The 16,427-nt window shown below is 48.7% G+C and overlaps 4 protein-coding genes across 4 annotated transcripts; 1 reads left to right on the forward strand and 3 right to left on the reverse strand.

The window, feature by feature from the left end:
• Positions 1-524: 524 nt before the first annotated feature.
• Positions 525-3,207, forward strand: GGS25DRAFT_470393 (uncharacterized protein). The gene is made up of 5 exons (XM_049259241.1): positions 525-890; positions 970-1,124; positions 1,190-1,243; positions 1,302-1,506; positions 1,573-3,207. The coding sequence occupies exons 1-5, from the start codon at positions 717-719 to the stop codon at positions 2,929-2,931; spliced, it is 1,947 nt and encodes a 648-aa protein (XP_049121458.1). The 5' UTR covers positions 525-716; the 3' UTR covers positions 2,932-3,207.
• Positions 3,208-7,168, reverse strand: GGS25DRAFT_470394 (P-loop containing nucleoside triphosphate hydrolase protein; the record flags this gene model as incomplete). The annotated part of the gene is made up of 2 exons (XM_049259242.1): positions 5,469-7,168; positions 3,208-5,413 (listed from the first exon to the last, which is right to left on the reverse strand). Coding segments are annotated over exons 1-2 (3,502 nt in total), but the record flags the coding sequence as incomplete, so codon positions are not given.
• Positions 7,169-8,411: 1,243 nt separating this feature from the next.
• Positions 8,412-10,614, reverse strand: GGS25DRAFT_34812 (uncharacterized protein). The gene is made up of 4 exons (XM_049258019.1): positions 9,808-10,614; positions 9,136-9,754; positions 8,706-9,079; positions 8,412-8,649 (listed from the first exon to the last, which is right to left on the reverse strand). The coding sequence occupies exons 1-4, from the start codon at positions 10,246-10,248 to the stop codon at positions 8,578-8,580; spliced, it is 1,506 nt and encodes a 501-aa protein (XP_049121460.1). The 5' UTR covers positions 10,249-10,614; the 3' UTR covers positions 8,412-8,577.
• Positions 10,615-11,106: 492 nt separating this feature from the next.
• On the reverse strand, positions 11,107-13,872 carry GGS25DRAFT_512438 (uncharacterized protein; the record flags this gene model as incomplete). The annotated part of the gene is made up of 2 exons (XM_049262791.1): positions 11,107-12,017; positions 12,081-13,872. 2 exons carry the CDS (start codon positions 13,870-13,872, stop codon positions 11,107-11,109), a joined length of 2,703 nt encoding a protein of 900 aa, XP_049121461.1.
• Between the last annotated feature and the right edge of the window lie 2,555 nt (positions 13,873-16,427).

Below are 16,427 nucleotides of genomic sequence, written 5' to 3' on the forward strand. Positions count from 1 at the left end.
TATTAAAACCAAATCTGGGAATGGGATTTTACATGTCAACTCCATGCCATTAGAGATTAGTATAATTAGCGATAATGATTTGATTTGCTGACGCCACGATGGAAATGTTTTATTCCGTTCTTAAATTGATTGTTTGGGGGAGACGGGACAGTGTGGCGAAGCAAACGAAGCATGCATGGGCCGGGAAACAACAAATCCGGGCACGCAGCCCTGGGGAAGTTGAGGGCGGGGATACAACATAGGACAACATAGGACGACAGAGGACGACATAGGTATTTTGGGTCCCTTACATGAGGGCCGGCCACACACCGGGTGGCAGTTCACCGGTATCCTCTTATCCGATCTCCTACAACTACGCTCCTAAGGTGCTGGCGCCCAACCATAGGCCGTCTCTGGAATCCCCTGTTGGTCGGTACATGCTGCAGTTGGGCTAAGAATAGAATATTCACTGCAACCGGCCAATCAATTTACACCGTTAACACACCTATGGTACCTATTCTCAGCATGTCGAATATTATCATGGTAATCCATATGCAATACACCAACCATGTAGGTATGTAAAGTGATCAAAGATGCGGAGGCCTTCTTGTAAGGAAGTAAATAAATAAGGCGTCTTGCTTTCCTCTGAAGATTTCTCCTGTATCACTCACACACAGTGTTTTCATCATATCAGGTTTATTATACTCTGGTTTCTGATTTCTTTTACCTAAAGCAAGATGTTCTGGTTGAAACCTTCTAATATCGCAGCTGCCCTAACGGCTTCTGCACTTCTCGCCAATGCTGCTCAGTACAATGTCACAGTCGGTAAAGGGAGTCAACTGAAGTTCGACCCTGAGACGCTTGACGGGGTGAACCCTGGTGATGAACTCCTTTTTACATTTTTCTCAAAGGTATGTACTTTCATCATACCCCCTTTTCGATGAAGCCCTGGTAGGATACCACTTACTTACACATATTAAATTCGTATAGAACCACGCCGTTGCGCAATCTACTTTTGATACCCCTTGCCAACTAAAAGATAATGGCATCTTCTCCGGGTTCACACCGAACGATTCCCCGGACGTAGCAGCTCCGACAACGTTCACCATTACAGTTAACGATACGAAGCCCTTGTGGTTCTACTGGTAAGTCCTTGAGCTAGCTGCCTATTTATCAACATGCAAAGAGCAAGCACTTATACAGATTCTAGCCCCCAATCCAACGGCAACCATTGCCAAAACGGCATGGTGCTCTCTGTCAACGCGTAAGTAAAACATCTCCAGGCGAGCGATTGTACCGACACCATGCTGATGTTAGAACAGTCCCAGCTCCGGTAACACATTCGACGCATATAAGGCCAAGGCCCAAACAGCTGCCACGCCCAGCACGCCGCCAGTAGGAACTCTACCCGCAGGGGGTCTACGAAAACTCCATATCGATGTCGGCTTCGACGGGAAGCTCATGTTCAACCCTAACAATGTGACTGAGCTCGTGGGAACTATCCTCGAGTTTAGCTATAACCCAGCCGTAAGTATCAGCCCAAACTTCCGTATCCACCTGTTCGATTTCCACCGCCTAACCAATCATCCACAGAACCACTCCATCGTCCAATCCTCCTTCGACCAACCCTGCCAACCCCTCGCCTCCGGCTTCGCCGCCCCCTTCGCACCCACGCAGCAGACCCCCTCCGGCGTGACCTTCGAAGTCGCCGTCGCCGACGACAAGCCGATCTGGTTCTACTGCGCGCAGACGGCAAAGACGCACTGCCAAGCCGGCATGGTCGGCTCCATCAACGCGCCCGCCGACGGCAACAAGACCTTCGCCGCCTTCGCCGCCCTCGCCGCCACCGCCCCGCCCAGCACCATCCCCCCCACCACCCCGCTCTTCGGCACCCTCAAGGTCAACGGCACCATCATCACCCAGGCCGTCGGCACCGTCCTCAACACCACCGCCCTCGACCCCGCGCTGCTCGGCAGCATCCCGCCCCCCGGAGCCAGCTACCCGCCCAACATCGGCGGCATGGCGGGCGGCGACCAGCCCGGCGACTACGGGTGGGCGGCCACGATCACGGACGAGGGCGTCGCGATCCTGCAGGCGCTGCAGTACATCAGCAACGCGCTCGTCGCGGTCCTGCTCGAGGGGTACGTCCGGCTGAGCGACGGCGACTGGAAGGGCGCGTACCCGCAGACCGTGACGCGCTCCCTCGGCTCGCTCGCCGCGCAGGCGCTGATACACCGGAAGACGTACTCGGACGCGCTGGCGCACTACGGGAAGGCGACCGTCGCCGCCTGCGCGTACAATTTCAATGGCAACGGCAACGACACCGCCGCGACTACTTCGAGCGTCGACGGCTGGCTCCAGGACGTCCTGACCATCCTCACGCTCTCGATGGGCGCCAAGATCGACGCCGTCGCGCTCGCGGCCGGGAACGCGTCCGCCGCTTCTTCTCCGGACACCTGGATGATCCCCGCGCTGGCCTCCGAGCTCGGCGCCGAGGCGCGCATGGCCGCCGTCATCAACATGATGCAGAGCCACTTCGCCGCCGCCGCCGCGCGCGACGCCATGGTGCCCTACCAGCTGGCGCAGTCGTACATCGCGAGCAAGTACGTTGTCCCGGGGAGCTGCGGCAGCACCAGCACCAGCACCAGCACCAGCACGGCACTGCCCGCGCTGGTGCTCAAGGGCAAGCGAGCCGAGGCGGGACGGCTCGTCAGCGTGCAAGTCGAGGTCCCGTCCGCGAGCACCGGAGACCACTGGGTCGCGTGGATAGGGCCCTGGGGCAGCATCGCGTACACGCCTGTGTCTGCGGACGATGGGACGGCGGCGGTGCCGGCTGGGCTGTCGGGACACGCGTGGATGGTGCTGACGACGGCGAAGGATCTCAAGGCGCGGGAGATTGAGGGGGCGGCTGTGGCGGGGCCGGAGATGGTGTGGACGACGCAGCAGTGGTAGTTATTCGCGATCATAGGATAGGGATGGATGGTAGATAGGGGGGTCATGGGATTATTTCTGTCTACGTCTTACTTTTCTTTTCTTGGGTTTTCTTTTTTTTTTTTTTGTAAAAAGGGGGAGAGGGGATAGAGGTTCTAGAATCGGAGTCATACCTGGCATAGCATAGCATTTACTGGCGTCTTTGAGCAGGTAGCTTTTCAAGGATATAGGAGAAGATTTATGATAGGCATGACTATTTAGGTATAAGTAAATGGAGAAGCTATCTATATAAAGATCAAGACGACCCACTCTGTGATGACTTTAGGAATTATCCCCATACCTAGCGTGTTAAAATAGGGGCTGGCTAACTAGGGAACCTAAAGCCCCTACTGGACCATTATAGAGACAATGGATGTCAAGTTGAATGAGCAAGGAAGCAAGATAGGTATCTTGTGATGCACCGTGTTGCCCCTATATTCATACTACTACAAACCAGCTCTTGATTCCACCACATCTAGCTCTCTATCCCCATGTCCTTGGTCACCCCCCTCAACCTACTCTACCACACCAACATCCCTCCCATCATCCTCCTCCTCCACCTTAACTTCAACATCCTCAACCCCCCTCCTCCTCCCCCGAAGCGGCACCGGTCTCGCCACAACCACCGTCTCGATACCCAGGGGGCTTATCTCTTCCGGGCCCATCGGGAGAGCCTCGACATCGATATGCATATTCAGCAGCGCCTTGATGATGACCGTGCTTCCAGCTTTACTCATGACCTCGTTCGCCTCCTTGCAGAACTCGGAGCAGACACACTCCGGACAACCCGTTTCGCAGTGGCAGTGCTGGACCCGCTCTAGCGCCTGGACGAGCAGCACGTCGATGAATTCGAACGCCTTCGTGCTGATGCCGGAGCCGTTCGCGCCACCCTTCGCGTCGTAGAAGGTCAGGCGCGCGGGCCGCTTTCGCGAAGTCTCCTTCTGCGCAAACTCCTTCAGGCCGGACTTGCACTCCGTCCTGACGTCGCCAGGCATGCTGATTACGAAGTTGGGCATTAGGCTCATGATAGCGTGCTCGGCAGCGTGTATCGCACCGGCTACGTGGAGGCGGCATTCGACGAGGATCTCGAGCGCTAGCTTAGGAACGTCGAGCCACATGCCTTTGCTATGCCGGATAATTGGGGGGTTGTCGACATGAACGGCATCAAGAATCCGACGTTTTCTATCGACTTTGAAATAGCCGAATACGTTCTGGGTGATACGTATCGTGCCATGAAAGGCACGCGACAGGGAGCCAGGAATTCTCCGTATGGCTTCTGTCTCTATAGGATCGACGTCGGTGAAGTCCCGTTGTTGTGTTGTCCACTCCACCTTTACCTTCTCCACCTTCGCGATCTTTCTGTCGGGCTGAAAGTCACGTACTAAATACGAAGTTCCCTGGTGCAAGAAAATAGCACCATCGTAAATAGTAAAAAAGGCTCTTGATGCTTCGAGTTCCTCGAGGACGACATTCCTTCCCTGGGAGGTATCCACGATAGCAAAATGCTCGTCCTCTGTATCTCGAATTGCCACGAACCTGGAGGGAACGGGCCTGAACCTGTCGTGACAGTGATAGTACCCAAGCTCGTCTTTAATGAGGCGTTCTTCTGCGATTTTTGCCAAGTCTTTTGAAAAGTAGATAGCATCCTCCACAGGCTTGATGGGCATTTCATATGCCGCACATTGTATATGCCCCTCTAAGACAAGTATATTGTTTAGATCAACCTGGAGCTCGCAATTAGGCTTGGTAAAGATCTCGTTTGGGTTTTGCATGTAGTGCTGGTCGGTTGGGAAGCAGTCTCCGACCAGCACAGACAGTGAATCCTTGTTTCTCCTGCCGGCTCTACCACTTTGCTGGCGCAGGTTCGCGATAGTATAAGGAAATCCAAGTGTAATGACACAATCTAGCGTGCCAATATCAACACCTAATTCAAGAGCAGTAGTTGCGATGATGCCCATAAGCTTTCCCTCGAACATTTCGCTCTCAATCTGCCGACGATCTTGTGCCGTATACCCACCTCGGTAGCCCATAACACGAGCCATGCATTCCGGACGACCCAAGGTTTCTAATTCGTGCTTAGCAGCCGTCACGAGCTCTTCGCACTGTTTTCTCACGCGGCAGAATGCAATCACGCGAGCGCCACGTAGGATGAGCTGACAGAATAAACGAGCGCATTCTGCTATGGCATTCCCGCGGCCACTTGTAGGGTCTCCGGGGTCTTTGTAGGGGGTATTCCAGCATAAGAACTCCTTTCGTCCCGATGGTGAACCATCAAAATCAACTAGATGTACATCGTCGATCCCGAAGATTGTCTTAAAATGCTCTTGCGGGTTTGCGACGGTTGCAGAGCACGATATGAACTTGACCCGTCGGTTGCCAACGGCAGCACATACGCGTCGAAGTCGCCGCATGATAAATGCAACGTGGGATCCCATTAGTCCATTATAATAATGCAGCTCGTCAACTAATGAGAAAATTAGCCATTACAGCAGCGCGTGTATGAGAATATGTCAGCATACCGACAACGTAACGTAGGTTCGCGAGAAAGGTCCGCCATCTATCCTCTTGGGGGAGAATCGTAAGATGAAGCATGTCAGGATTCGTAAAGATGATCCGGGCTTCATCGCGGATCTGATTCCTATCATGCATCGGGGTATCTCCATCGAAAGTCTCGGCAAGAACATCCTGCAGCTCTGTAAAGTATGATAGCATATCCTTTAAACTCTTCTTTTGATCTTGTGCCAAGGCTTTGGTCGGGAATATGTATATAGCTCGAGTATTACGGTCTTGTTCCAATGCATGCAACACAGGTAGTTGGTAAATGAGGGATTTCCCCGAGCTTGTGGAGGTTGACACTACAACGTGATGACCAGCATGGAGACTATTGATGGCTTCAGCCTGGTGAGCATAGAATTGAGTAATTCCCTTTGCATTATACAGCGCGTTCACCATATCCTGACTCAGTAGAAAATCAAGATCGCCAAATACAGGCTCTTGTGCTTCAAACACACGATGCCCATCTGGCACAATCTGATTAGTATACCAAGGACTATCTTTGAGTTCCTGAATAATTTCGGGGATACTCTTCCTCTCGGCAGGTATTGACTCCGGTATAGTGCTAGATTCTGGGTTTGGTGTTGCTATTTCTAATTCTTTCTGAACTGGGATGTATGCCTCGGCTTCTTGACGAAGCATGACCTCGGGGTCAAGGTTTTGCTCTACGCAACGATTTATGAAGGAGCTCGCTGCGTTTGTGAATTTTTGGTTACGCTTCTCGATTAGCGTAGTCAGTTGCTTTTGACTGTAAACCGGCATTTTCAAATCCTCATCCCGAAGTCTCCTGTTGGGATTGGTAGGCTCTCCTGTTTTCTTGTGCTGGACTTGTCTCTTGAGGTCTTCGTCAACGAATTCAAAGAATAAGACTTCGCTACCACTGACTGGTAGATCATCCGGATGCCGATTACCTATCCCATCTAAGCCAGTAAACCCGCCAACAGAGGCGTCCGGTGCGGGGCCTTGGACCATGATGTTCCTTGATCTACCAGATTTAAAAGTCGTATCTCGTTCCGCCCCTTTGATATCGGTCTGTAGCATTACTTCATCGACATAGGTGAAATTGATGCCCTCGGGCCGCAGCGCCACAATGGCAGCCACATCTTCAACAGTCAACACACGCTTCGTATTTGACTCAACTGCAGTCCGAATCGTGTCGAAAGTGGTAGCAAGGTGTTTGCGGGTGGAACAGAAGGTAAAGACTAAATTTAAAGCGCGGTGTGTTTTATCCAAGTCTTTGAATAGTTGCGGCCATTCAATTTGGCACTTGACTTCCGCATCTACCTTCTTTCGGCGTCGCGTGGTATCGCCAGGACGCTTAATTGGTTTGCCATCGTTTGATTTCTCGAGAGTATCTTCAAGCTCTATTGAGACAGAACTTGGCTCCTTGCCTGAACCGGTGGAATCTCCTAACGGTTCTGCTCCTGTGTCTTCTATGCTTTGTGTGTCTTCTTCGGTTGTTTGCCTCTTTCTTTTCCGCTTAATGACTCTGTTTGAAACTGTGGCAGCCTTGAGAGTGGACATCTCATTTACCTACGGTTGGACTGCATTCTTATTCTTGAGATGATATATACATATAGTACGTTATCGAGTAGGGAAGTATGTAGGAGGTAGAGTAGATAGGTACTAGGTTAGGTATATTTACTTGGGTACGTCACTGGTGATTCTAATTTGGGGTTGACGTCGTACAGTACATGTTATGTACCTAGACAGTCTAGACTAATTACTTAGTACCCTAGGTTAGGTAGCTACACAGTAAGTGACACCAAGCCACGCGGTTGCCGCTTCATTTCTTCTGTGGCGCGAAACAAAGGCGAAGGCACGTGATCTTTAGTTACGGGTTACTACAGTTACCTGTTGGTCCGTCTCCAAACGCATAGTTACAGTACATAGTATGCGATCCGATCCGATCCACTCATTAAACTGCCATTTATCACATATGTATCATAACGATGCCTTCTATGGCTGAGTTTGTAGGAATATTCTTTTCCATAATTAAGCGTTTCATTATCGACAATCCATGTGAATTCCATTCATTACCACCCCGAATATGAGCATTTTCCTCCATAATGCTACGAAAGCCTATGCCCTCCTGAAAATGCTGGAAACTCTTAACTCCTTATCGATCTGCTTCAAATAAAGACATTGAGACCACAAACTTGAAATTATCCACATTCTCTTCTGAGAGTGAGCCGAAGACGGAGCCAAGTACAGCCGTTTCTTTCCAGCTCACCTCATGCGACCTTCCAAGAGCATTGTGCTTAGACGATACCGTCCCCCTACACCGGCTCTTGGGCCGAGAACCATACTAGCATTCAAATTCTGGGCCCAAAGCCCATCATATTACTTTTCGCCCTTAATTTTTGTCCCAGGTAAAATGACTGGTGTCAACGTTCGATGACTTTCGGTGATTCTTGCTCAGACATATCCCGAGACCCTGGCATCCGGAGTATCTGATTCATAGTCGGGGAGGTCATATGAATCATCATCGATCGCCGAGATATCTTGCGTTGAGCGGGTGGCAAAATCGATAACCTCGGTGGCGCTGGCCTCCTCCATGTCAGGGCCATAGAATAAGTTATCATTGATCGTCTTGAATTGGGAAGAGTTTGGTTTGCCAGCTGCATTGGTAGCCATTTCGTTATCCACATGGCCGAGCATAGTGTTTGCAACTTCGACATTCTCATCGTCGGATTCATAGTCTGGGAGGTCATCCAAGATCTCTTCGGTTTCCACCTCGACATTTTCGTTATCGGATTCGTAGTCTGGGAGGTCGTCCAAGTTCTCTTTAGACTTCAAAGAGGGCTCTGCCTCGACATTCTCATCATTGGATTCATAGTCTGGGAGGTCATCCAAGTTCTCTTCGGTTTGCACCTCGACATTTTCGTTATCAGATTCGTAGTCTGGGAGATCGTCCAAATTCTCTTCAGATTCTTTCGCACCATTAGAGTCTGCGGCTTCTCCGTTGGTTGCAGCTTCTTCATTGGCTACATTGGTCGCAAGCTTGTCGTCCTTGATCTCGGGTGTAGTGTTAAGAGAGGGTGTGTTTGGAACAGCGCCAGTTCCGACGGCGTTCTAGACCGACTGAAGCTCGCGCTGGATTTTTCCGACCTCGTTCAACAAGCTCTTGGCATTGGCGGCATTCATCTGTACCATAATTAGTATTACAATTTTTCTTAAATATGAGAAAATAAGACACGTACCTTTAGCTGGATACTGACAGCGCCTTCATCTTCTATAGCAGTGAAGAGCACAAAGGCTGCCTTGACGGTGGACTTCTCCTGGAACTGCATGGCAGGAATGATAGCGGTATTGAGAATGACGCGATGGGTCGAGTCTTGTCGCATAACCAAGCGAACGATCTTGGACTCGGCATCCTCAAGAGCTGATGCATCAAATGTGCCAGGGATAGGTACACCTGACTCCTCATCCAAGTCGACGCAAGCCACAGGTACGTTGATCTTAAGGTTGCCTGCACCACGTTCTTTCCAAGAGCTGCTCGCCTTGTCTAGATGATAGATCTTGGCACGAACTTGCAGAATCGTGGTTTCGCCAGCTTCGCCATCATTTACGGCCACTGCAAGTTTTGGTTAGTTTGTGCTCAGAATCAATTTACTACATTCAGAAACTTACCACGCTGAAGCTTTGGCTTCTTCTTGTCGTCTGTTGTTGGCACAAACTTCTCCCCCTTCTCAGCCTTTTCGCTTTTCTCTTCTGGGGTTTCCTCTTCGTCTTCTTTGTCTTCAGCTCCAGCCTCATCTTCTTCGTCATCTTCTTCGTCGCTGACAGGCGCTCCAAAGGGCTTAACTGGTTTGTCGCTCTTGAACATTTCACCAGGTTTACCGAAGCTGGTAAGTGTGGGACCCCCAAATTTGGTGTTGCCGAATGAGCCGCCACCGAAGGCACTAGATCCGAAAGGCTTTGGTGCCCCGCCTACTTGACCAAATGGTGAGGTGCCGTTAGATAAGCTGGTGCTTCCGAATATAGAAGTTGTAGATGTTTTGGTAGTAGCAGCGAAGGGAGACGGCGAGCCGGATGGACTAGCAAAGGAGGACAATGGCTTTGAGCTGGCTTGTAGAAAGGGCGAAGCTTGTGAGGCAAATCCTGCTATGCCGGAGCTGCTGAAGGCTGAGGACGATGTAGCTTGCTTTGCCTTCTCAGTGCTGGCATTTTCTCCTGCCTCCACTTGCTTCTGAGCACTCGACTTGTCGCTCTCGCCGCTTATCTCGGACGCTTCGGTAGATTTAGAAGTCTAGAGATTATTAGTGATTAACAGAAACATTGCAGCAAGGTGAAAATTCTTACCATAGGCGCATTTGCGTTCACTTTGGATTCGCTCGAAACATCTCTTGGGCGCTTCTTCTCAGGTTCTGATCGGTCGGTGCGACTAAGAGATGGAGCGGCGTCGGTGCCAATGGGAGAAATGTCGCCGTTGGAGTCTGAAGAAGCGTCATGAGGCTCGTCGACTTCATCGTAGACTCGTTTTTTCTTGGGGGATGCCACCTTGTCTCTTAGAGAATCCTTGGGAGGATCAAGCGATTGGCGGTCGGACATGTCACTCTTGACTGACGCCTTATCGTCGGTGGTGATAGCCTGGGGCGCGAGGTCTGCGTTTGTTGTAGACATTGCAGATAAGTTGGGTTTTTCGGAAATGACTGTGTGTCTCAATTCTTTTCGTGCGGCGGCGGTGGCAGGATCTTCCAAAGTAGATTGCTCTGGTGTTGGACTGCGATAGTTGGTCGCCATTAGATGAAAGAAAAGACAAAGCAGGTGGGTTAAAAAGAGTTCAGCAGAGGGGCTTTCTGATTGTGTGCGTAGGATGCACTGTTGGCTCTTTTTTTAGAAAAAAATTGTCACAACAAGGTTACTTCTGTTAGGGTTTGGAAAATAGAAAATAGAAAATTGCGTGACTAGGTTTTGGTAGAGCAGGTTTAGAATGAACACAGAGGTTGGAAGGTCGGCGAAGTGTATTGTAGCAGTTCAATGTTGGGTTGGGTTGAAGAAAGCTGAGGCGGCTGCGCGAAGGTGACGAGATGTATGTACTATGTACGGTACAGACTGCACAGTGGTACATGAATGGTAATTTGGGCCTTCCGATTGTACTAGCTTGAATGAGCCTTATGGACCATTCAACATTGAATGGTACATAGTACTAAGTATAAGTACCGAAGTACTGTGCAGATAGCAGGGACTTGAACCTTAATCTATGGGTCCGGATAATCTTTGGGTTAAATGCACAGTGAGGTACAGGAGGTACTTGGGTACGAATACTTGGCTCACATTTGCATCTTGGTACATGTACATAAGTACATACAGTACATCTAGCAACATCGAACATCTGGATGAATTTCATTGGCTTCCTGACAGTCGGGATTTCTTTGTTTACGATCTATGTACCTACCGTACATACTCATACTCGAATCTGTACATATGCAATTGGAATGACACGAACCACATCCCGAAGTCGATCTAATTACAGCTCAAGTTTTATTGACTATCCACTAGGGTGATCATCTAGATCTTCAAATGTTCCCTGTCTCACTGAGTGGTGCACTGGTGCTAGCACAGAGACGATGCCCATGGATATCAAGTCGGTGCTTGGGTTTAGAAGAACAGCAGATCTTCATCATTCCATCCCAAGGCGTTTAACATAACATGAACGCTCTTCTCAAGCGGCTTAGGTCCGCATATGAGCACCAAGTCCTCTTGATTGATATTCCTATCATAGGAGCCGATCTCCCTTTCAAGGAGCTCTCGATCCGTCCAACCCCGTAGGCCACTCCATGATGGCCTAGGTTGACTCAGCACATATAATAAACGACATCGATCGGAGTTTTGGATAGCCATCTTATCGAGATCGTCTTTGCAGAGTATGTCTTCTTCGGAGCGGTTACCATCAATAACAAGACACGAAGTACTATCCTCGGGGTCGGTCAGTATCGCTCGAAGAACCTGGAATATTGGCGTGATTCCGGAACCGCCGCAGATCATAACAAACCGCTTAATATTGCGCATTCGGCCGGAGACTGTACATCGACCTCGGCCCAGGTACTCAAACTTACCCACTGGCCCTTTGATATCTACGAAATGGCCAATGGGGATTGAGTCAAGCGCCTGTGTCATCTTGCCGCCTCTTTTCCCAGGTGTATCATAATAAATCTTGATAAGTACATCTATTTTCCCTTTCCGTGAGGTTTCTGAGATAGGTGTATACGACCGTATGATGGCTTCGCGTGTGACAGGATCGCGCAACCGCATCATCAGATGTTGACCGGTGGGGAGCCCGGAGGTTTGTTCCGCGTGCTCAAGATCAAAGGTAAAGATCTTGGTATCGTGTGAAACCTTTTCTTTGGCTGATAAGATGGCCTTTGTCCACACTTTGGGCTGTAAAAAGGTCGGTCGTGGTATTGAGCTATCACTGGCATCGTTTTCTTCGCCGGCTAGAATCGCCAGTGATGTTTCGTTGGCCTCTCCTATGTGGTAGTCCACTAGCATTGCCTTGGCATTCTCGCTATCTTTGATTTTTTGTTTTGGATCAGTTCCGCTTTCTCGGTCACAATGGGAGCACTTAGACTTACGGATAGCAAGAAATTCTTCACTGACATCCTGTCCCGCAGCACCAAAGATGGAGGCAGCGCCACCAGGATGCCCTTCCAAAAAGCCGGTTCCATCGTATACTTGGCCATTAACAACAAACCATGGTTCAAGTTTACTATCGTGCTGCTTCAATTCATCCGCTGTAATTTTGCGATTGACCCCTTGGTTGATCATACAGATCTCTTTTGCTGTTTCCTCTTTGATCGTCTCTTCTTCGCCCGCTAACTTCTCCCCCCAATATCCATTAGAAATATTTCCTCCTGCTTTTTTTACACGCTCCATCCAGCCACCAGGTATTAGTGCCGGCTGAGTTGGATGCTCGAATCGTAGGGCATGGGGTTCCTTGTGAATGACAACCCGAAACCACGGGTTATTCATCATTCCGAGTACATTCCAGTACATATCTCGCGCCTGAACCATCATAGATTCATCCATGGCTCGTACCAGGATATCTTGTGCATTTTGCAATTGGGTTACTGGAAGATCCAAGTCCCAGAAGCACCAGCAGAAACAACTCTCCCTCCAGGACATATCTAGACGACCGCCATATAGTTCTTCTTCTTCCGGAGCGAGTCGATATTCGTCTTCCGGGTATGATATGTTGGCGAGTATCCATGATTTTCCTTTGTCGAGACTTATCTCAACCCTTGTTACTCTCTTGCCCCCGCCAGCATAAGCATAACCGCGAACCCCGTAGTTCTCGACGCCTTGGGTTAAGGGTAGAATCTCGTCATGTGCTGGAAAACATGTGGCACTGTTCGTGTTTAGATCATAGATAGCATATCGTTCATCCCTCCAGGTATCGGGCATATCGGCACTCATCTCGGGTGTGATCATAGTTGGCAATACTCTATTATCATAGACGTGATACCAATTATCACTGGGAGCTGTCGTAACAATTATTCTCTTCAACCATTTGACACTCCGGCCGCCGATCTGCCCTGGTACAATAATTCGAAGAGGTTTTCCATGGTCGGCAGTAAGGGCCTCGCCGTTCATCTTGTGAGCAACCAAGATACCCCGATTAGGGTCCATGGCCCAGTTCAACTTGACAGACGTTCCGTAATAGCCGTTCGGTAATCTATCAGCACCTTCAAAGCACACGTACTTCGTCCCTCGCTTCGGCCTAGCTTTCTTCAATAGATCGCCAATAACAACACCGGTCCAGAGTGCGGTTGATAAGCCCGCCGCCCCCCAAGAGAACCCTTTTGTTTTCCTTGCTATATTCTGTTCTTTCCTCCGATTGCCCGCGCAAACTAGTGTGACGGGATATGTTACTTGCTCGTAATCATGTATCAGTTGCGCCAGGTTGATTTTGATAGGATTATCCACCATGCCTTCAACAGTTAACTCCCAATCCATGACCGTCGAGTCCTCAACTCGAGGCACGGCTCCATGATTGCGGACATAATGGAGATCCTTCGATGTCAAAAATCCTTCGTTGAAAAGCTCGGTTAAAGGCGCCTCGACATTGAAAGGGTGGACGCCCGTAAGGCGAATCAACCGAGGATCCCTAATAACATGATTGTCCGGTGTATTCAGATCCTCTGTAAGAACTTGATTACCAGAACGACTTTTCGGTGGAAGAGGGTAAATTCGTGAAACCTCACGTCCCAGCTCGCCTTCAGATGATGACGTCGAAAGTTCAAAATCACAGGCTGTATCTGATTGTCTCCTCGAACTAATCTCTGTCGTGGGAGGACTGGGAGGATACCGAACTAGATATGCGGTGGAAAGTTTTTGGAACCCGAGAACGGAGTCTAGGCCCTCCATCGTATAGATGATAATGCAAAGTGGAAGTGGCAATGAATATGGAGGGTAGGGCTTTAGTTTGAAAGACGTAATCATGCATACCAAGAATCAGCATAAGACAATATTCCCGCCATGGGCATCATATAGATTGAGAAAGGGGTAATAAAGACCCGACATAACTCAAGATAAAGCCATGGAGGGTAACAAGGCGCGATATAAGTAATTGTACAAGATGAAATATTATGATATATCCAAGTAATACCACTTACTAAGTACTTAGGTACTCGAGGGTATTCGGGGCACGATACTCCTATTATCATATGTAAGCAAATACTTAAGCGTAGGTTGCCAACACAACTAATCTGTCTGTGTATTGCAGTCTCCAACTTCTAAGAAACTTCCAGCCTATAGCAACGCATTGATATGCAGACAACCGCTCCAAAGATACTTGCCATCGAGTTATGACAATATAGGTATAGTAATGATATATGCTTACAATCCTGGAACAGCTACACTGGGCCACACCGCGCCGCAGTTTTTAGGTAACAAATCTTGAGGAGCTAAATTTAATCGTTACTTAGGCACTTACCGGTCCGCCCTAGCATTGACTAACGCGAGGAGATATAACAATCAATTGAAGGAATTCCGCGGATGCTATCAGCCAAGGCGTGTAGCAGGCCTGAGCTTTATCGAAAGTTCCTAATTGACATCTTTGACAAGATTGACGATCACAGCGAATCATGGCGGTTGGTTGATAAGGGATGTGGATGCCAACCTTTGAGGGTAGGTAAGCGGAGATGTCGAAATCGCCTAGACTTGAACGAAGTGTATCCCTGAAGCCCCATTTCTATCATCAAAAGGGCCATATGAAAGGGAATCGGCGTAGACCTATGTGAAGAGTGCCTAGATAGGTTCAATCGTCTAGTCACACGAAGCAGGATATAGCACCGGTGAATTGATTCTGTGACATTGATGGGTCACAATGATAATTCGTAATCCGTAACCAATAATCGACAAAGCCTAGCAGGTAATAGGTACCTAGTAGGATATAAACCCGAAGACCGCGGAGAAGGGTGAATGGAACTGATTCGAGACCTATCAAGTGCTACTTGAACGTACAACGTAGCAAGGAGAACAGGAGAACAGATGAAGTCTTGTGTTACTGTATTAGAAGAACCAATCGTAAGTAGTCTTTTGTCGAACAGCTAGGAGGGGCATCGGATTCATGTCGGATATCTACCTCCTAAGTTAATAGATAGGTAAGTAGGTAGGTAGGTAGGTATAAATGTGTGACTCCATCGTCGGTTGGCCTCTCCGACGGGATACAGCCAACTGACTAAGGTATGTATGTGATTAAGATGTTGCGGGGTACCTAGTATGTATCCAGTGTGTGTATTACCTATATCTCCATGACGGTAGCTTTTGGTGATGTGGGTGTCTGCATAGGTACATACCTACTTGCTATCCTTAGCTATCCTCCTATGTTCTTAGGATGTCTGTTGAGAAACTGAGGGAAATATGTTCAATAAATGAGTTTAGTCATGATGCCACAGTTAGTTAGTTGTACATATTCCTGCCTAGGTATGTATCAGGTGGAACATGGAAGCTGCATTATGTTTGCATCCATTACAAACTATATTGAATTGAGGTAGTAGTCTAGACTCGGACGTGGGATGAGGCGTGAATGAGGGGCGTACAATATAATTCGACATTGTTGTAAGTAGTCTTCCAAACATCAATGATTACATGTAAAGGTTGTAGTTGCGAATTAACACCTCTGTTTAAAAGATATACCTAGCCTGGTACTAACTATATGTATGCGTCACTTCAGGCCCTGTCTCACTTTCCAGTCCCGGTATTGGCTATTGGTAGGTACTATGTAGGTACCGTACTCGAAGGTGTAACTTCCATGTCTGCGAGGCTGAGAAGATCTAGTCAATCATTACATACATGTAATGTACTAGGTAGCCTTTGAAGTTCAATGTTCTTACCTTACTACAGTACCTCAAGGTTTCTTCTAACCGTACCTTTCTACCAGTGACATAATAAACCTACTAGCGTACCTAAGGTTGGTACCTGGAACGACCCCACTGCAAACATCGAATCACTGCTATTCAGCACGGTCGCCCCGTCCAAATTCAAATGGTTCAAAGTTCCCGACTAACCTAGAACGACAAAAAGGTTTGTGATCAATTTTCCCGAGATTTTGGCGGAGTCTTAAACAAAGTTGAGGCTTGCGTTTCTTTCCTTTCTTTCAATTGGGTGACGTTCCGAACGACATCATTCACACATGCAACCCTGATGACAGTGTCCTTGGTCTTTCAACTTTTTCCAACATCACCAACTTTGTAAACCAATTTGATTCCATATCATCTCACTCTACTCAATACTCAACCTTCCTACCTACTTAATTATTTTACTTTACTCATGTCCCTCATTACCTAGGTATCTGGGCATTGCCTTTTTTACCTTGCAATCTTTTTTCCACCACAACCAATCAATTAATCAACACCCCCCAACTCCGAATTCCCCTCCGCCCATTATTGCCCTGCTGCTTTTAACGCAGGGCATATCTG

Source organism: Hypoxylon fragiforme (genome assembly GCF_022984875.1).
Source record: "Hypoxylon fragiforme strain CBS 206.31 chromosome Unknown GGS25scaffold_1, whole genome shotgun sequence".
Lineage (NCBI taxonomy): Eukaryota > Fungi > Ascomycota > Sordariomycetes > Xylariales > Hypoxylaceae > Hypoxylon > Hypoxylon fragiforme.